Genomic DNA, 20,498 nt, shown 5'->3' with positions numbered 1-20,498 from the left:
CTGTCCTGGAACTAGCTCTTGGTAGACCAGGCTGGCCTCGAACTCACAGAGATCCGCCTGCCTCTGCCTCCCGAGTGCTGGGATTAAAGGCGTGCGCCACCACCGCCCGGCTTATTTCTAAGTATTTTGACTGCGTGTACGTCTGTGCACTCAGAAGGTGTTGGGTCCCCCAGAACTGTTGCTACGGATGGTTGCCAATGACCATGTAGATGCTGGGAACTGAACCCTAGACCTCTGCGATAAGTGCTCCTAGTCACTGAGTCATTCTCCAGCCCCTGATTAGTACAATTTTATAGGAACTTCAAATCAGGGCCTATGAGACTTCCAACTTTGTTACTTTTTTTTTTTCTCCCAACTTATTTTACCTCAAGAGTTTGTTTTTGTTGTTTTTTTTTTTTTTTTTTTTCTGGTCTTACAGTTCCATTTCTCATTTTACTTTGTAGTTTTTTTGAGGACTGTGTTTGAGAGCTGCATGGTGGTTCCCAAATTCACTATGTAACCCTTGCTGGCTTCGAACCCTCCATCCCCCTCCTGCCTCAGCCTCCAAGTGCTGGAAATTATAGACGTATGTCATCACACTTATGTCCATTTGGACTTTTGGATCAGATTGTCAGATTTTGCTGTCAAGAAATTCAAAAAGGTCACGCGGGAGACCGGGGTTCGATTCCCCGACGGGGAGCCAAAAAAAAAAAAAAGAAATTCAAAAAGATAGTTTAGGCTTTGGTAGTTGTAGTGAATCAGTTGATCATTTGTGGCATATTACCATCTTAACAATATTATGTTTTCTGATCTGTGAGCGTGGGAAGTTTTAAATTTAATTAGATATTTATTTTAATTTTTAAAGATTTTTTCTTTTTTTTTTCATGGATGCTTTATTCTGCACGATTAAGTCTGCTGTTGGTGCTCATACACTGCTTTTTTTTTTTTTTTTTTTTCTTTTTTTCTTTTTTTTTTTTTTTTTTTTTAAAGATTTTTTCTTTTTTTTTGTGTGTGTGTGGGGGGGATGTTTTTCAAGACAGGTTTCTTTGTGTAGCCCTGGCTGTCCTGGAACAAACTGCAGAACAGGCAGTCCACCTGCCTCTGCCTCCCAAGTGCAGGGATTAAAGGCATGCACCACTGCCACCTGACCTCAAAGATTTATTTTTATTGTATGCATGGGTGTTTTGCTGGGGTGTGTTTTGTTTGTGCACAATGTGCATGCAATGCCCAAGGAGGTGTTGGATTCCCTGGAACTGGAGTTACAGTGTGTGTGTAGTTATGTTACCTGGGAATCTAGTCCAGGACCTCTGGAGGAGCAGCCAGTGCTCTTAACCTCCAGGCCACCTCTCTAGTCACACTCTAGATCTTTCTTTCAACAGTATTTTTCATTTTATCTATAAATCTTACACTTCTGTTGTAAAATTTATAACAAATTATTCTTTTTGTTGCTATTACAAATGAATTGTTTTTTCCTTCACTACATTTAGTTTCATTTTGGAACAGGGTCTCATACAGTCTCCCCTGGCCTCAAACTCCCTATGTAGCCATGGCTAGCCTGGGACCTTCTTCCCCTCTGCTTCTCAGGTGCTAGACTTAGAGAATGGCTTAAGTGGGTCGTTTCATCTGTTTTGCTTTTGGATCAGTACAGTCTTCTGATATAACGAGGACATTCCCTTTCACTCCTATTGTGCTGAGCCTTTTATTAAAAAGAGGTTTCACGGGGTCTAGCGTGGCTTGGAATTCAGTAGCCTAGAATGACATTGAACTTCTGAGCCTCCTGAGTGCTGGAATTGCTGGCTGGTGACCACCATGCTTGGTTTATTTGGTGCTTGGGATCAAATCAGGCCTTTGTTCATGCTAAAACACACGTTCTACACCCGCACCTCAAGTTCATGCCAAAACACGCGCTCTACATCTGCATCTCAAGTCTCTAATGTGCTGTTTCCTATATGAAAGCGAGTTACATTTTATCAAATGTATTTTCTGTGTCTGTTGTGATTATTCTATGGCTTTTGTTCTTTATTCTACTAATAATCTGTATTTGACTTCTGGATAGTAAACCAAACTTGTATTACTGGGATAAATACTACTTGGCCATGTCATATAATACTTTTTCACATGATGTTGGGTTGGATTTGCTTTGCTAATATTTTATTGGAGATTTCTGTGTCTGTATTCCCTAAGGTTTTTTGGCTTTGTTTTTTTTAAGATTTATTGATTTTAGTTCAAGGCCAGCCTGATCTACAAAATGAGTCCCAGGACAGTCAGGGCTATATAGAGAAACCCTAAAAAAATAAATAAAATAAATAAAAATAAAAAAGCTGGGTAAGGCAAAAGTAGGCAGGTGGATCTCTGCAAGTCTGAGGCCAGCTTGGTCTGTGGAGTGAGTTCCAGGACAGTCAGGACTATTACACAGAGAAACCCTGTCACAAAAAAAAAGATTTCATTTTAATGCTTGAGTGGTTTGCCTGTGTATGTGTGTGTGCACCAGATGTGTGCTTGCTGCTGCAGAGGTCAGAAGAGGGCATTGGATACCCAGGATCTGGAGTTACAGCGGTTGTGATCCCACCATGTGGGTGCTGGGAACTGAGCCCAGGTCCTCTACAAGAGCAGTCAGTGTTGTTAACTGCTGAGCCATTTCTCTAGCCCAGGATTTTTTTCCCTCGAGACAGGATCTTGTGTGACCCAGGTAGGCCTCAAACTAGCTGTGCAGCCAAGGATGACTTTCAGCTTCTGATCCCCTCCTTGCTCTTCCTGAGCCCTGTGAGTACAGGTGTGCCTTACCTTACTATATCCACTTGGTGTGGTGCTGGGATCCAGCCCAGCGCTGAGTGCTTGTTACACAAGTACCCTACCAGCTGAGCTACGCCTCCACACCCCTTCATAAGAATATGTGTGTGTCATTTCCCTGGGATGTCTGTGTCCAGTTTTATTTTCAGAGTACTGTCAGTAAGTCTTTTTTTAAAAAAAATATTTATTTATTTATTTATTTATTTATTTATTTATTTATTATGTATACAATATTCTGTCTGTGTGTACGACTGCAGGTCAGAAGAGGGCATCAAACCTCATTACAGATGGTTGTGAGCCACCATGTGGTTGCTGGAAATTGAACTCAGGACCTTTAGAAGAGCAGGCAATGCTCTTCACCTCTGAGCCATCTCTCCAGCCCCCAGTCTTTTTGTTTTTCTTCTATTTATTTATTTATTTAGATACAGGATCTATCTGTGTAGCCCTGGCTGTGCTGGAAACTCATTGTGTAGACCAGGCTGGCCTCAAATGCCTCTGTTCCTGAACGCTGGATTGAAGGCATGGGTCATCACGCCTACAGTAGTGTCTTGAAGTCTTGATCTCTGTCCCTCACGCATCTTTTTCTCTCTGTTCCCTTAACTCTGTTTCCTGCCAGCTCTTGTGTAACTGGTGAGTGCAGATTCATAGGCCCTGGCGCTAAGACAAAAGCTGGCGTCAGCTTTCCATCTGTGGGCTGTGGTTATTATCCCCTGTGAAGAAACGGGCTCACCCTGGGCTCAGTCCCCAGGAAAGGAAGGGGTGGCAGGAAAAGCAAAAGGGAGGAAAGAAAGGGGGGGAGGAAGGGCAAGAGGGGGAAAGGGAAAAAGGGAAGAAGGGAAAGGCTATGTGTGTGCACACTTGTGACCTAAGCATCTGGAAGATGGAGGCAGGAGTCTCAGGGCCAGCACAGAAAGAAGATGGCTTCCTCAGGGGAGGAGAGCACTTCTGGCTAGGGTTGAGGCTGAAGCAGAGGGAGCAGCCGCATTCTGGACTGCACTGAGGAGCTGAGGAGTGGTGGAGACCAGTCAGTTCTGGACTGCTGGTGCAGCCCAGCAGAAGCCTTCCTGCCCCGAGTCAGCCTTTGTCTTGGTCTCTCTGCTGTCTCCGTCTCCTCCCTAGTCCGTCAGACTTCAGCCACAGAAGCCTTACCAGGTGCATGGGCCTATGTGGGCACACGTGTGGGATCCAGAGTCAACATCAGGGGTTTTCCTCAATCATTTCTCTGCCTTACTATTTTATTGTCTCTTTTGTTTGTATGTTTTTTTTTTTTTTTGAGACAGGGTCTCCCTATATAACCGATTGGCCAGGAGCTTACTATGTAGACCAGGATAGCCCGAAACTCACAGAGTTCTGCCTGTTTCTGCTTCCCAAATGCTGGGATTAAAGGCTTGAGCCACCACCCCTAGCAGAGCTACCACCTTCTTTTTTAAGACATACTCTCGCTGAATGTGGAATTCATGAATTTGGCAGCCTGGCTGCCCCACAAGCCCTGTCGTCCTTGGTCATCCCAGGCCGTATGCCCATCTCTCCCATGGGTGCTAGCTATTCAAATCCAGGTCCTCATGCTTCTGCAGCAAACACTACCAACTGAACCATCTTCCTTGCCCTTATTTGGGTTTGTTTGTTTTGTTTTGTGAGACAAGGTCCTGCTGATTTGAAACTCGAAATCCTTCTGCTCCAGCCTCTGAGTGCTGGGAGTACAATTCTGCGTGCCCGTCCCCAGCTTCTGCTTCATTCTGCCTTAGTCTTCCGCAGCTGGATGGAGAGATTTCTCTGTTATTTGTGGGATCACATTGGGCTCATCTGCACAATCCAATTTTAATCTTCAACTCAGCCAGTAACTCTCGTTCTGTCTGCGCAGTCCCTCCAGCCAGCACAGGGATGACATCTGCAGTAACCACAGTTCCTTAGGACACAGAGGCAGGAGGACCGCAGGTGGAGCACCAGCCTGGGATACCTCCCTGGGGAGACCTAGTTATGGATCTGTCAACCGTACAGTCAGTAGCGGGGTGTGGAGCTCAGTGGTAGAGGGTCATCTCCTGGCATTTACAAGGCCCCGAGGTCAATCCCGCACAAACCTTTCACCATGTAAAGGAATATATTCATAGACATCAGGACATGGACTATTCAGAGGGCTGTTACTTTACCTAGCATATCTCCTGGCCTTCAAAGATCCATGTCTGTCCCACATGCAAAATGACATTTCCCAAAATTCTAACCCTGTCAAAGTCCAAAAAGTTTCCTATTCTAAAGCCCAAGTTTTTATCAATCATCAAAATCAGAAGGAGGTCCCACTGTGGGTAGAGCCCGCCCTGCAGTGCGGTTTCTCAGCCGTGGACCTGTGCGACTCAGCCCTACAGTGTTCACCCGGCATGCATGGCGACCTGGGTTCGTTCCTAGCATTACTCCCCACCGACAATGGGGTTTCTGGAACAAGCACAGCCCAACAACTGCAGGCACCTGGAAGGTGGAAGAGGAAAGGAAACTACCCATTGGAAGCAATGTACAAATTCATTTGAAGGGCGGGAGAGATGGCGCAGTATGTAAGAGTAATCACTGCTTTTGCGGAGGATCTGGATTTGACTCCCAGAACCCCTATCAGGTAAGTTTACAACTGTTTAACTCCAGATCCAGGGAATCCAATGTCTCTGGCCTCCTTGGCCAGATACACATAAATTAAAATATATGACCCTTTAAAATATTTTTAAACCCACCTAGGGTCTAGGTGTGGTATCACGACTTTAATCCCAGCACTCAAGAGGCAGAGGCAAACAGATCTCTCTGAGTTTGAGGCCAGCCTGGTCTATATAGTGAGTTCCAGGTCAGCTGGAGTTACAAATTAAGGTTGTGTCTCAAAACACAAACAAAACTCCACCTTGGAAAACTCTCTTAGGTTTTCAGAGTGGAAATCATCCTTCACGGCTTTGTCCTGCCCTCTGGGGCTCAGGGCCAACGGGCATTAGTCATCTTTCCTAAAATGGCTCCTGTGAGAGCCGCTAGGACAGCTGCTCCAACATCCTGACACTTTTACTGTATTTCTTGTTTACTTACTTTTTTTTTTTTAAAGACAAAGTCTCACTATGTAACCCTGGCTAGCCTGGAACCTGCACTGTAGACCAGGCTGGACTCAGGCTCAGAGAGATCTGCCTGCCTCTGCCTCCCACTTGCTTGGACTTAAAAGGTCCATCCCGACTCAGGCCTTTTCTTTGGAGATAGTCTGGATATGTAGCCCAGGCTGGAAGCAAACTCTCCACCCTTTGCCTTAGCTTCCCTCCCCTCCAAAGGTAAGAGCTTTCTGCTATCCCCTTTCCCATAATGCCTGTTATAGATTTAGAATGTCCTAACAATCTCTCCAGCTGACTTCTCCACTAACAACACCATGTATAACAACAGAGACCTCGCCTTTATTTCTAGTTCTCTTCCCCAGGCACCTACAATAACGTCTGGAACATAAATCTTGCTCAATAAAAATTTCATGAATAAATTGCTAAATTGAGTTAAACGTGGAATAGGAAGCATGGCACTGGTGTGTGTGTGCGTGTGCGCTTGCACACACGTGCCCACACACACGCACACACTTATGTTCATACCCTACTCGCTGGAATCTGGTAGCATTCATCTATACAGCAAAAGCCTTGGGAGATGTGAGAATTTCCGGACTCAGCTGAGCATCTGGCCCACAGCACAATTAGCATCTGTGGACCTGTGCAACTCAAGACGGCTAGAGATGGAGCTCGATTGTCTGAGTGGCTCCTATGCAATCTCAAAGGCATTTATTTTTGTTTTTTTTTTTGGTTTTGTTTTTTTGGTTTTTTTTTGAGACAAGATTTCCCTGTGTAGCCCTGGCTGTCCTGGAATTTGTTCTGTAGACCAGGCTAGCTTCAGAGATTCCCTGCTTCTGCCTCCCAAGTGCTGGGATTAAAGGCGTGCACCACCACAGCCCGGCCCCACAATGGCATTTATAAGAGGACACAGGACACAGAAGTTACTGCGAGAAAGTGGTGATGACAGACAGATGTGCTTTTGAGTGGAAGATGGGTCCCCCAGCCAAGGGGTGCAGGCAACAATTAGACCCGAAAGAGGAACAGATTCTGCCCTGAGCCGCCAGCAGGAAGCCGTTCTGCGCACTCTGCCTTTGCTGAGTGACAAGCTTTGGACTTCTCACCTCCAGAATTGTGAAATAATAAATGTGGGCTGGAAGCTTCTAAGTGTGAGAATTTTATAATGAGTAATAGAAAGTGTAGGTGTGCAATCCCAGCACCAAGGAGGCTAAGCCACGAGAACCGACATAAGTGTGAGGTCAGCCTGGGCTATGTGGCAAGTGAGGCTAGAAAGATGGCTCGCGGTTAAGAACACTTGGGGGAGACCCAGGTTTGGACACGAGCACCCACATGGTGACCCACAGTGACTCATTTCAGGGGATCCTGCGCACACGCACAGATGAGCATAACCTGGAGAGGCTAATATTTGTGCTGACTGTAATGCAATGCCCACTGGTTTGCAAATATTAATCCTCCCCTCAGTTCAGAGCAATAGAACAAAAAAACAAGCACCTAAGCTGGGCATGGTAATACTTTCTGGAAATCTCAGAACTTGGGAGGCTAATATAGGAGCACTGGGAGATCAAGGCCCGCCTGGTATAGATCCAGTCTCAAAACAATTACAACCCCAATCCAAGGCCTATTGAGAGGCTGAGGTATAAGGATTGCCAAGACTTCAAAGCAACCCTGGGCAACAAAGGGAGACCCTGTTTCAAAAAGCCAAATCAAAACCAGAGTAATAGAACTTTTTTTCTTCTTTTCTTTTCTTTTTTCGACACAGGATTTCTCTGTGTAGCCCTGGCTGTCCTGGAGCTCACTCTGTAGGCCAGGCTGGCCTTGAACGCAGAGATCCACCTGCCTCTGCCTCCTGAGCACTGAGATTAAAGGTGTGCACCACCTTTACTACTTTAATACTGCCCAGCAGTATAGAACTTACTGGGCAATACAAACATGTTCTCAGCAACATTTGTACCTGGTTCTGGTGATGTGATTTATATTCTAAAAACATTAGAGCAAAAATCACCTATAAAACTTGAACTGCAATTTAGGGGAAGGGCAAACTGATCCAAGGGTGTGGCCGTGGAAGTGGCAGAGGGCCATCTTGAGTCACTAGACGAGGGCAGTATCCTAGGGAAGGGACAGCACTTAAAAACCAAAACAAACAAAAACCCCACCCTGGATCTTTTGACTTCATTGGACAACTTCATGCCAACTTTGACTTACTTTTTTTTTTTTAAAGATTTATTTATTTTTGATGTATTCAGTGTTCTGCCTGCATGTATGTCCACATGCCAGAAGAGGGCACCAGATCTCATTATAGATAGTTGTGAGCCACTATGTGGTTGCTGGAAATTGAACTTAGGACCTCTGGAAGAGCAGCCAATGCTCTTAACCACTGAGCCCCTAACTTAGACTTCTAAAGGTTAGTCCTGTGAACTCATAGCCATCCTCTGCCTCAGATTCCCGAGTGCTGAGATTTCAAGCATGACGCATACCCAGAAAATGTTTCATTTTGTCTTTTCGAGACACAGTTTCTCTGTGTAGTTCTGCTTGTCCTGGAACTTCCTTCTGTAGACCAGGCTGGCCTTGAACTCAAGAGATCCACCTGCCTCACCTCTGCCTCCTGGTCAATTATATTCTCATCAGTTCCCTGGAACAAGAGCGGCACTTATAACCCCTTATAAAAATGCTTCCTCTCTAGATGTGGCTGTAGGAAGCCTATGTCTACTGACATCTTGGGAGCGCTGACTTAGTTGTTCATCTTTCTTTTCCCCAATCACCTTGACTAACTGAACAGACTTTTTGGGAATCACTATGAATGCTTTTTTACAAAAGGCATGCACTGGCCAGGCAGTGGCGGTGCATACCTTTAATTCCAGCACTCAGGAGGCAGAGACCAGAAACTCTGAGTTGGAGGCCAACTTGGTCTACAGAGGGAGTCCCAGGACAGCCAAGGCTACACAGAGAAACCCTGTCTTGAAAAAACAAACAAACAAAAAAAATCAAAGCAAACAAAAGGCATGGACTGTACACTTGATATGGCTTTGTTGCAAAGACGAGTTAATAGTTTGTGTTATGGTGTATGTATATGTGTGCGCATGTTCATATCTGTGTGGGTGCAGGCAGAGGTCAGAGGACAACCACCTTCCACCTTGTCTCTTGTTTCCCAGGCTAGCTGGCTCTCAGGCTCTTGGGGACTCCAGTGTCCAACTCCCATCTCCCCACTGGGATGGCACATGTGCACACCACACATGCTTCATGTGAGCTCTGAGGATCTGATCATAAGAAATTGGACAAAGACAGCAAATGGGTCAGGAGTGAGCCTATAGACCAGGCTGGCCTCGAACTCACAGAGATCAGTCTGCTTCTGCCTCCCAATTACTGGGATTAAAGGCGTACACCCGTCTCTTACACTCAGTGATTCTACTACTTTCAGGGAGTTCGTGTGATGCCCAGCACATATAAACTTCCTAAAATGAGCCACTTTATGCTGAGGGGAGAGGCTGCTCCCTGGATACCAAGCAATCCTGATGCTCGCTATGGAAACCTAGGCTCTCTAACCCACTGTTTTCCAGTTGAGATCAAAGCAAGTCCCATATACAGACAGCAAGAAGCATGCAATCTAGGACCAATACGCCAGCTGTTGGCTGGCCACCAGCCAAATGACGATGGGCAGGGGCCACTTGGCCAGTCTCCCATTCTGTCCCTTCCCAGATGGTCAGGAAGTGTACGAGGCTGTCTCCTCTGGCTCTGTCAGGACTCAGCACAATTACAGGCAGTGCTGGCTGAGCAGTGGGGTCTTGTGAAAGCAGGATGGGACAGGGTGACTGGAAAGCCCTAGAGATCAAAGCCAAGGACCACAGAATCTACCCAAGCCTGGGTCAGGAGCAGCTTCCTCCTGAACCATGCATGTGTCCTCATGAAAAGCTACATCCTTCTCTGGAAACTAGGCACCTGGAGGAGAAGCTCTTTAGAATTCGGAATCAGGGACCAGCGAGATGGTTCAGCAGGTAAGAGCACTTGCCACACAAATCTGGCAACCTGAGTCTGACCTTGGAACCCACAAAGGACAAGGAGAAGCTAGCCTTAAAAGTTAACCTCTGACCTGCATGCCTGAACACACACACACACACAATTGGGGGGGGGGGTGCGGACAGGGTTTCTCTTGGAGCTTTCTATGTAGACCAGGCTGGGCTCAGACTCAGAGATCCACCCACCCCAGCCTCCTGCATTCCGGGATTAAAGTCACCATACCAGGTTATACACCATTTCTTTTTCACTCCTGAGACACAGTCCTTCCAAGCAGCCCTGGATGGCCTGGAATGTGCTATGTGGTCTAGGCTGGCCCTGACACAGAATCAGGACCTGCAGGCAGCTCGCGTGTCTTGTAAAAACCAGGTTCCAGGCTCCTTTGCCTACTTCCACTGGACAGTACCCATAAGCCAGGCAGCGGCCACTGTGGGGATGGGTCCCTAAACACCCCTCTTATATATAAAAGGCAGTGCCCATCTCAGGTCACAGGACCTGTCCCGCTGGCTTCTCTCCCTGGCAACTTCTTACGACCTGTCCCTAGCACATTTAACATTCCACATGAATGCCCCACTGAGAACTACTCTTCCTGTCTGGTCACGTGTTTCTCGATGTCTCTCCCTCTTGTCCTCAGGCATGCCACTGGTACCTCTCACACACTCACCTCGCCCGCCCGTGGCCCAGCACTGGGCTAGGCAGCTGATAGTTTCAGGGACATGGATCCCAGTGAGTGTGAGCTCTCCTTGGCCCTCCACAACCCCCCTGAGAGCCAGCCTGCTGTGGTTGCACTTCTACAGAAGTCTGGTCTGAGCCTGTCTAGACTGGGTCTGGCAGCAGTAATGGCCAGGGAGAAGGGAGAATGGATGCTTGGCGGTCTGGGCCAGCCTTTTCAGGAACACACAGGCAGGAGTGTGCCAAGGTTTTTTTTTTTCTTTCTTTCTTTCTTTTTTTTTTAATTTTTTACAAAAGCATGTGTCCCAGACAAACAGGACATTGCAAACTCTCTCCCAGGCCTTGTGGCGTGAAGGGGAGGACTCCAGGAATGAGCAGCTGCCAGCCCCACAAGAGCCATATGCCCTCTGCACAGGGCCAGCGTGAGAGTGGGTTCGGCTGGAGGCCTGCCCTGCCTCCACAGACGCTGGGTCTCTGCTTCTCCCAGTGCCTGCAAGGGAAGGAGAGAGAAATGGGTCTGACAGGAGACAGGAAGGCCAGTGCCAGGGATGGGGCGTGTCCACCATATCTCACCAAGAACATGTGGTATTATCCAATGGTTATGGTGATGCCAATGATGACCGCCAAGATGAGCACAGTGACAGAAACACAGATGGCAATCATGACTTTTTTCTGTGAGAGAGGGAGGGTCATGGAAAGTCGCTCTGGAGAGCCCACGGCTGGGGCAAGAGACGAGGCTTACCTTCCTCGCCTTCTTCTGGTTCTCTAGGGCCATCTTGACATGCTCTTGCCCACGCTCCACATAGTCTGCTGAGCTCAGGATGTTCTTCTCAATCCGGTTGATCATCTCCCCCTGCTCAGGAAAGGGACGGTTCAGAGAGGATGGATAACCAGGCATGGACGCAGGGAACAGTTACCCTGCCCTGCCCAGCCTAAAATGATCAAGATAGTCATTGTTGTTTTTGTTTTTCTTTTCTTTTTTTTTTTAAAAATATTTACTTATTTATTATTATACAATATTCTGTCTGTGTGCATGTCTGCAGGCCGGAAGAGGGCACCAGACCTCTTTACAGATGGTTGTGAGCCACCATGTGGTTGCGGGGAATTGAACTCAGGACCTTTGGAAGAGCAGGCAATGCTCTTAACCACTGAGCCATCTCTCCAGCCCTTTGTTTTGTTTTTCAAGACAGGATTTCTCCCTGTATCCCTGGCTGTCCTGGAACTTGATCTGTAAACCAGGCTGGCCTTGAACTCACAGAGAAATGTCTGCCTCTGTCACCACTGCCTGGCTAGTCAAGGCATTCTTGGCAGAAAAAACTAACTAACAAAGATCTGGCAGGACAACAGCTGAGAAATGTTCAGAGTAAGCACTGCTTCCAGGCCCCAGCACTGTCATGTTGTCCCTTCTCTCTGGCCCTGTGTCCCATATACCCTCCATCTGTAGCGGAGGCCTGCAGTCGGTGCCTCGTAAGGTAGCACCTTTCTCACAGACAGTAAACTTCTGTCTGAATTCACCCAGTCTAGGCCTGTCTCCATCCCGCTCCCTGCCTCCTCCTGGTATTCCCACTCGATCACAGCCCTGTCCCATGACTGCCAGCTGCAGAAGAGACTGGCTGCAGCACCGTGGAGTTCAGATCAGGTCGGGACAAGGCTGGAAGCTCACCTGGAGCCCTACAGCCAGGCCTATGGGCACCACTCCAACCTTCTAGAGACTGAGAGGCTGGCCCTGTAGGAACAGCTCTCCACAGCTCTAACAGCACTAAGGGGGGGGGGTCTGTCACAGCAAGAGAAGCCATGATCAAGGCCATGCCCAGGTGACATGCGGGCTGGAGGCACAGGTGGGACCCTATGGATCAAGGAGTGACACTGAGGTGACTGTGGAGGTGGAGAGAGTTCGGCTAAGGATGGGGAGGGGCACGTGGGAGCATGCCCCATCTTGGAAGAACATAAAAGCCCAGGTAAGTGTCTTAGGGTGGAACTTAACTCCAGGTCACAGCAAGGGCTTCAGGCAGCACAGGGCTTCCCTGGGTACCCACCTGCATCTCCACCTCGGTCGCTAGAAAAGTGAAGATCTCATGGAGCTCCCGGATGCTGCGCTCCAGCTGCTGGATCTCACTGTGTCGTGCTGAGATCTCATTCAGGGCCTGGCGTGTCACTTGTGTGTCCTTCAGTATCTGGAGGGCAGACAGGAACGGGTGAAGATGTTACAGGGATGTTACAGCAGCTGGTCCAAAGCTTCTGCTGAGCTTCTGGAACTGCCCTCTAAGCTATGACCCCAGCATTCCAGGCCATTCCTGTCTGGGCCTTGGTCTGTCCTCCACACAAAGAAACCAGGTCTCAAAGATGGAAGGCCCCAGAGGGTCGCTGGCTGTGGTCACTCACATTGGACACGAACACTTCACTCTGCCCGCTGTCCAGCATCTGCTCCAGCTCCTCATCAGACACCATCCCAGCATTGGCTGTAACAGGAAAGGTCAGGTCAGAGCCGAAAGCCAGTTCAGCGCTCCCAAGCCGGCTGGGCGAGGGGGGGCAGAACTCACTGATTCTCAGCTGCCTGCGGATGCGCTCCACGTTCTTCTCGCGGTACTCCGACTGCATTGAGTTGCACTTGTTGATGAGCTCGACAAACTGCTGCGACAGGACCCCGTGCTAAGAACAGAAAGTCTGGCTGGGCATCAGCAGGAACTACCTGGACGTGCCAAGGCCACAACCACCTCGGGACCTTGGCAGGTTCCCTCACTCCTCGAACAAAAGCCAAAGGTCTTGTCAGGGCCCCCATTATGCCCATGACTTTGCTTCCACCCACACCTCCTCACTACTTCCCTCTCTCTCCTTCCTCTCCAGTAGCTTCTTCCTCAACAAAACATGCTCACATCAGCCTCTGCACACTGTTCCTTCTGCCTAGAATGCTCATCCCCAAAGCACCTTTAAGTCTTCAATCCTTTATTTTATTTTTTAAATTTGTATTATTATTATTTATGTGTATGGATATTTTGCCTGCATGTCAGACCCCTGAGACTGGAGTTACAGAAGACTGTGAGCCACCACGTGGGTGCCGAGAATCAAGGTCCTCTGGAAGGACAGCTGGCACTTTTAACTACTGGGACATCTCTCAGGCCTTACTTATTTTTTGTTGGTTAGTTGGTTTTGAGACCTAGCCGTACATAGCTCAGGATGGTTTGTTTGTTTATTTATTTATTTATTTATTATGTATACAATATTATGTCTGTGTGTATGTCTGCAGGCCAGAAGAGGGCACCAGACCCCTGGTTGTGAGCCACCATGTGGTTGCTGGGAATTGAACTCGGGACCTTTGGAAGAGCAGGTAATGCTCTTAACCTCTGAGCCATCTCTCCAGCCCGCTCAGGATGGTCTTAAGCTCACTGAGGGTGACTCCTTGATCCTGTCTCTACCTTCGAAGTGCTATGATTACTTGTCTGGATTCACTTCTTTTTGAGTTTTTTTTTTTTTTTTTTTTGAGACAGGGTTTCTCTGTAGCTTTGGAACCTGTCCTGGAACTAGCTCTTGTAGACCAGGCTGGCCTCAAACTCACAAAGATCTGCCTGCCTCTGCCTCTGGAGTGCTGGGATTAAAGACGTGCACCACCACTGCTTAGCTCTTTTTGAGTTCTTAATTTTGATCTTATTTTTACTTGGTTTGAGACAAGGTCCCATGTAGCCCAGGCTGGCCTCCTCTCATCACAGGTGTGCGCCAAGACGGAGCTGCGTTATGCGGTGGTGGGAATCTAACCTAGGGCCCTGTGCATGCTGGGCAAGCACTCTAAGAACCGATTGACACCTCCAGCCCTTAGTTATTTTTTAAATTTATTTGGAGGTGGGAGGGACTAGGGAGATGGCTGAGACTGTAAAAATGCTGGTTGCGCAAGCATGACAACCCATCGTCAAGGATCCCAGAACCTAGGTAAAGAGCCAGATGTGGTGGCATGCATGCTGCTGTAATCCCAGCATGTCTAAAGTGAGACGGGAGGCAGAGGCAAGAGACTCCTAGCGCAGCAGCAGACAGACAGACCCCACCACAGCAAGGGGAAAGCTGACCTCAACATGGGCACCGTGGCGGGCATATGTATCCGCACACATTCACACAAGAAACAAAGGATACTTTCTGTATATCGGCTAGTGAAACCAGGGCCTCCCAGGCTAAGTACAAAGTTCACCACTCAGATCTACTCTTCCCCTCATTTAAATGACACTCCTTCCCCTGCCAGCACTTTCCCTCCTTTTCTGCTGTTTTAACCCCTAGTACTTATTTGATTATAAAATAATTTAAGCCAGGTGGTGTGGCTACACCTTTAATTCCAGCACCGGGAAGGCAGAATGGAGGAGACCTCCAGGTCTGAGCGCAGCCTTATCAACATAGTGAGTTCCAATCCAGTGAGATTTTTAGTGAGACCTTGACTCAAATAGTAAAAAATAAAATACTGATTTAGTGACTGGTTTGCCCCACTAGAATGTAAATGTCTCAAGGGTAGAATTTTTAGTTTAAAAGTCTGGCACACAGTCACTCGGCGTGCACTGTTGAAGGCTGACTGACTGCCACTGCCGCTGTTTCGAAGGCAGGTACCCTCACCAGCTCAAGGGCACCATGCTACTACCGTGGGCAACAGGACCCTCTTACACCAATAACCACCACAGGTGCCCTCTTGCGGGTCCTGCTCCTCCCGATTCCTTCATAAGCACTTCTCAACTCCCACTTCTGCGTCCTTTCAAGACGCCCAAACCTCCCTCCTACTCCAGCCTTGACCTCCACAAATCCCAACCGCTAGTCGCTCTTCACTCTGCACCCAGAGGGGCCCTGTCAGGTCGCGTCAAATCTCCTCACTAAGACACTGCCTGATATGACTTCCACTTCACCGCTGCCCCACAACTCCTTCCTCTTAAAAGTGTTTTTTGAAATATATATTTTCATATTTTTAATTATGTGCACTCATCTGTGGGTAGTGCCGGCGCCTGAAGAGGTCAGAGGCCTTGCCCTAGAGCTGACAGATGGTTGGAAGCTACCTGACTTGGGTGCTGTGTCAGGGATCAGCAACAGCCGAACTGAGTTCCCCTGCAAAAGTGGTACAGTCCCTACATTATCCTTGTGTGTGTGTGCACAGAGGAGGGCATGTGCGCCATGTCACGTATGTAGAAGTCAGGACAACTTGCAGGAGTCAGTTCCCCTTCTGCCATGTGGATCAGTGACTGAATGAGGTTGTACGGCTTAGAAGCAGACACCTTTACTCACTGATCCACTTTGCCAGCCCCTCTTCATCTCCCGAATTCTATCTATGGAGTCAAGGATGTCCTTGCTTGTCATTTTGTCTTTTTATTTATTTTTTGGTTTTCCAAGATAAGGTTTCTCTGTGCAACAGTACTGGCTATCCTGGAACTGGCTTTGTAGACCACGCTAGCCTCAAACTTACAGGGATCTGTCTGCCTCTGCCACCATACCTGGATCTTTTAATTTTTTAATTTATGATCATGGGTGTTTTGCCTACATGTATATTTGTGTGAGATGTCAGATCCCCTAGATCTGGAGCTACAGGTGGTTGTGAGCTGCTATGTGGGTGCTAGGAATTGAACCAGGTCCTCTGGAAGAGCAGTCAGTGGTCTTAACCACCAAGCTATCGCTCCAGCCCTGCTTGCCAGTTTTTGTTTCTGTCTCTTCCCTGAAGAGAGCAATTAGGGACCAAGTCCTACACGAGAAATATCTTTGTTCCCTATTCAGTCCAAATTCCCCATTTCGGTTTTGGGAAAGTATGTCTCCCATAGCCAGGCCTATGTCACACCTGACACAGCGCATTCTCTTCGAAGGGAGGAGGCAGGGTGCTATAATGGACTGAGCACTGGAGACCGGGATCCTCTACCTATATACAAAGTTCTTTCTCTCTGTTAAGCACAAGCTTCTTCATATAGAAGATCATCAGGGCAGACAGAGATCCGAGAAACAAGGTCTCTAAGTGCGACGTGGTCACCACTCTGAAACCTAAGAAACACCTGATGAAATGCCCTAGCTCCAGGAAAGCGAAACCCACCTGGGTTTTTTTCATTCTTGTGTTGACTGAGTTATAATTCTCATCAGCTTCTTCCTTCGGGGGCTCTATGGCTGTGGGAGAAACACAAGGGTTGCTAGAAAGCAGGTTTTGCCCTGAGACTTCTAAAACTTGTTTGGGAGGCCAGCTGATTTCTGTCTGGGCTAGCATGATCTATATATTGTGTCTCCCAAAAATAATAAAAGATTTAAAATGTATAATACAAAAATTTAAATAAAATTTAAAAAATTGTTTGGGAACCAGAACCCAGGGCCACATCCAACTTTCAGCTACATAATAAGGAGGTTCTTGTCTTCACAGAATTTTTATTACAAAGTGACTTATGAGCAGGGATGTATTTTAGTAGTGACACATAATGATGGCAGAGGAAGAGAGAGGAGGGGGGAAGAAAAAAAAGGAACTAGGAGGAGGAGGGAAAAAGAAGGAAGTGAGATCAGTCAGTCAGCTGGCATGGTTGGGGCAGGCCTTTAATTTAGTCTCAGCACTCAAGAGGCAGAGACAGATGGATCTCTGTGAATTCGAGGCCTGCCTGGATTACATAGAAGGGAGAGGTGGGGGAGGAGGAGGCTAATTCTGAACTTCTAAGAGAAGTTTTTCTTTGTATTACACCAGTGGGTTCCCTCAAGTTTGAAGAGGTTCCCTAAGAAATCCCTCACCTGTCTGCTCAAAGAATACACACTGGACCAAGAACTAAAACAGTAAGGAGCTTTGAATTTAAATTTAAAATAATAATAAAGGAATCTGAGAGGCCAGCATGTGCAATGAAAACTACCATGGCTTGGATGCCACAGGGCAGAGATCCTAGACCCAGGCCTGCTGTGTGATCTGGATATATCACTTGATTGTGTAGGCAACAACTCCCCAGCAACAAGGCTGAATCACAGGGAATGACCTGGCCGAGGCCCTTGAAATTCATTCACCTTTTAGCTGTGCCCGGACCTCTCTCCCCAGCTGTTTGATCTCTTCGCGCAGGTTCTGGAGGCCCTGCTTCATGCCTAAACGAGAGAAGGTCAACACTTCCAAACCACAGCCTCTACCACAAACCACAACCAAACCCACCCTGGCTAGCATCTAATATGGAACTACATCCCCCATAATCCACCGGGCTGACGTGAGCAAGCCCGGATTTCGCTTACTCTCCTCGGGAAGGGGCGTGGCCAGAATGGTGACCTGCTGTTTCTCCAACTCCCGGACTTTACTCTCCAGTTTGGCCATAGTTTGCCGAATTGTCTGGACCTAGGGAGGATCACCAAGGGAACTGAAGACATAAGTGGTACTGTAATCCTCCCTACTCCTCGGTCCCTCGGACCCTTACCTTCTGGAAGAACTCGTCGTCCGGGCTGCCCAGCCGGGCGGTACCTGGGTGCACCACCAGCGCGACTCGAACCTCATCTTCATCGTCCGAGCTGTTGTCCCCCTGCCAGGGCCGGAGTCATTGGCACTGCTTGCCTGCTGCGGTTCTCGACCCGCAGGAACCATGGGCTTCCGGGATTTTCCTTCCTGGCCATCAGCCACCCCTCCCGGACCCCAAACCAGGAGTCCTCAATCCAGGCGCGCCCGCCCGGCCCCAGCTTCTCATTCCAGCACCGCCCTCCTGGCCCCAGTTTCTCACCTGCCTCAACTCATGGGTCCTGTCGCGCATGGCGGCCGGAGCGCCCCGTCCCCGGACCTGAGCCCCGAGGGCCTCAAGGTTCTAAGTTTGGAACTCCTGCACCTCTCTCTCACACTTGACACCCCCTTCCTCACCCTGCGAACCCCAACACCCCCACGAACTTACAAAGGCCCCGCCCCTTTCACCATCCACAGCCGCCGGGAGGAACCCGACCATAGGACCCCCAAAGTTCTACAAGTTGGAATTCCCTTCTCTTCCCCCCATCCTGCTCCCTCAGTTGCGGCCCCGCCCCTCGGCGGATGATTCCGAGCATGCGCACGAAGTCCTGTCTCTTCCTCGCTAGAGGGAAAGGCGGAGGTCGGAAACAGTCGCAGCCGAACGGAAGCCAGGCTGCCTGGATCGAGAGCCCGCCCCCCCCCCCCCCTTCACCGGAACATCTCATATTAGAACTGAAATCTAGTTGCCCAAAGGGTTGGGAATGCGTCATTTGCACGCAGTCTGAGAGCCTCGTATCTCACATCACCCCATGGCGCCCCCTCATCACGTGACAGACCAGGCCCGGCTCCGCGGGCTGCGCTCCCGACAGCCAGTCACGTGTTCCGGCGCTGTCAGCGACGTCTCGGACTTCAGTCTCGCGACGTCCCCGACACCCCTGTGCCTTAGCTGTACCCCTAAAGCTTCTTAGAGGTGGGGAGGGGTGCACTTCCCACCCTCCGCCACCCACCGAGGATACCCTTGTAGAATTCACTTTTTGTTTTCATCTTGGGTCCTAGGGCGTGGGCAAACCGCAGACTTAACATTTGGGGACTGTCAGTATCATGGGACCTTGAGAGTCAGAAAATAATGAGATCCGAGTCCACCGCGTCAGAAGATTGCAGGGTTTTGTAGGCAGAGAATCTGGGGGTGGGAAGTGACCTCTGCCAAGGTGGAGCTCCCCCACACACACCCTGCGTCCTCTTGGCACAGCTTCTGACAGGTGGGCGGCCTACGCCCTGCATGATCACTGCAGTCCCGCTGAGCTCACCACCGTCAGAGCAGCTAGGACCGAGAGAAATAGATTGTTACCTCCGCAGCCCTGCCTGCCTTACAACTGAAGATCGAGCATGACTTGCTCTTCTTTCACGGACTCCCCAGCACCAGATTCGGCGCTTGGCATATAATAGACCCTCACAGAAGACTTGATCCGAGTACGAGCCCTTCATGTATCTGAAATTAAAGCCCGTGGCTTCCTGATCTTTAGGCTTCGCTCACTGTGCCATTTTCCCAGTTTTGTCTCTCTGGACATACGTTCACGTGACATATTTATTGGGTACATACTATGGAACAAATACTGTTTTAGGAGCCAGTGACACATCAGGGACCAACAGACTAAAACCCGATGCACTTGTGGGGCTTCCCTTGTCTAGAAGCCCCCCCAGAGTCCCTCAGCAGGTGTCAGCACAGCCAAAAATAAGAATTATATTTCTTGAGAGGAGGTTCAACAAAGGAGGCAACAGTGTGTCCCCCTCTAGTACGTTCTGGTCAAGAAGCCTAGATTTCTGAGTCCGAGTTGCTATGAACTTTTGGAGAGTCATATTATGTCTCTGGGCCTTGATCTTCCATCTCTGTACTACAAGTGACTGCATATGATGGGGTGCTCATCAAGACTGGAAACTGGCAAGTGCGCTCTGATCCCATGCATGGGTCCCGAGCTTTGATACTTAATGTGGCTTGCCTGGAGCTGGGAATGAGAGAGCAAGGACAATAGAGCCCCGACCACCCCGCAGAGGGAATGCAACATTGGGTTTCTCAGGAGGCACAGCTCCGCCTGGTGTGGTCCCCTGAAGATGATGTGGAGAAAACTGACTGCTGGGGGTCTGACTTCAGGGTCTCATGATGTTGACAGCCCCCAAATGTAAGTCTTCAGTCTTCCATGCCCCTGGTGCCCTCCCTCCCCCAACAAAAAGATAAAAATGAATTCTGCAAGGGTATCCTTGCATATTGGCTGCCGCCTCTCTACCTAACTGCTACTTGCCTCCTACTCGTCCCCTCCCTCAGATTCTCTGGTTAGTATTACAAAGGGGTGGGGCCGAGGTGACTCTTGGATACCTGTCTTCTAGCCCTGTTCTGTCAGATTCAATTTCCCCCTTTGACATCTAGGTCTTACAGTTTCTTCCTTGCTAAGGTAAGAACCGGATGGCATCGAGAACGGTTAAGGTGAGGAAAGATATGGTAGGGTCTTGTAGACTGCTAAGGCTTTGCCACTTGCGTTTGTGAGTTCTGTCTCTCTCTGTGCCCTTCGGTCATGTCTGCCCATTTCCCAGCCTCTTGGTCTCCAGCTGCA

General features: G+C 48.8%; 1 protein-coding gene across 3 annotated transcripts; it reads right to left on the bottom strand.

Annotated features, from left to right (window-relative positions):
* Positions 1-10,774: 10,774 nt before the first annotated feature.
* Positions 10,775-18,545, bottom strand: Stx4 (syntaxin 4). 3 transcript variants are annotated; one of them, XM_050165865.1, is made up of 11 exons: positions 18,341-18,545; positions 17,879-17,980; positions 17,700-17,799; positions 17,484-17,558; positions 16,546-16,616; positions 13,052-13,160; positions 12,894-12,970; positions 12,548-12,685; positions 11,254-11,364; positions 11,085-11,183; positions 10,777-11,001 (listed from the first exon to the last, which is right to left on the bottom strand). In XM_050165865.1, the coding sequence occupies exons 1-10, from the start codon at positions 18,389-18,391 to the stop codon at positions 11,100-11,102; spliced, it is 918 nt and encodes a 305-aa protein (XP_050021822.1). In that variant the 5' UTR covers positions 18,392-18,545; the 3' UTR covers positions 10,777-11,001; positions 11,085-11,099. The 3 variants fall into 3 exon arrangements, with proteins under 3 accessions (XP_050021824.1, XP_050021822.1, XP_050021823.1); XM_050165866.1 differs by lacking the exon at positions 18,341-18,545 and adding an exon at positions 18,176-18,334; XM_050165867.1 differs by lacking the exons at positions 17,700-17,799; positions 18,341-18,545 and having other exon boundaries at positions 10,775-11,001.
* Positions 18,546-20,498: the final 1,953 nt, after the last annotated feature.

Source organism: Alexandromys fortis, unplaced genomic scaffold (genome assembly GCF_014885135.2).
Source record: "Alexandromys fortis isolate MF-2015 unplaced genomic scaffold, M_Fortis_MF-2015_v1.1 scaffold_146, whole genome shotgun sequence".
Classification (NCBI taxonomy): domain Eukaryota; kingdom Metazoa; phylum Chordata; class Mammalia; order Rodentia; family Cricetidae; genus Alexandromys; species Alexandromys fortis.
The sequence above is the reverse complement of the archived record's forward strand: the minus strand, read 5'-3'. Positions and strand labels throughout refer to the sequence as shown.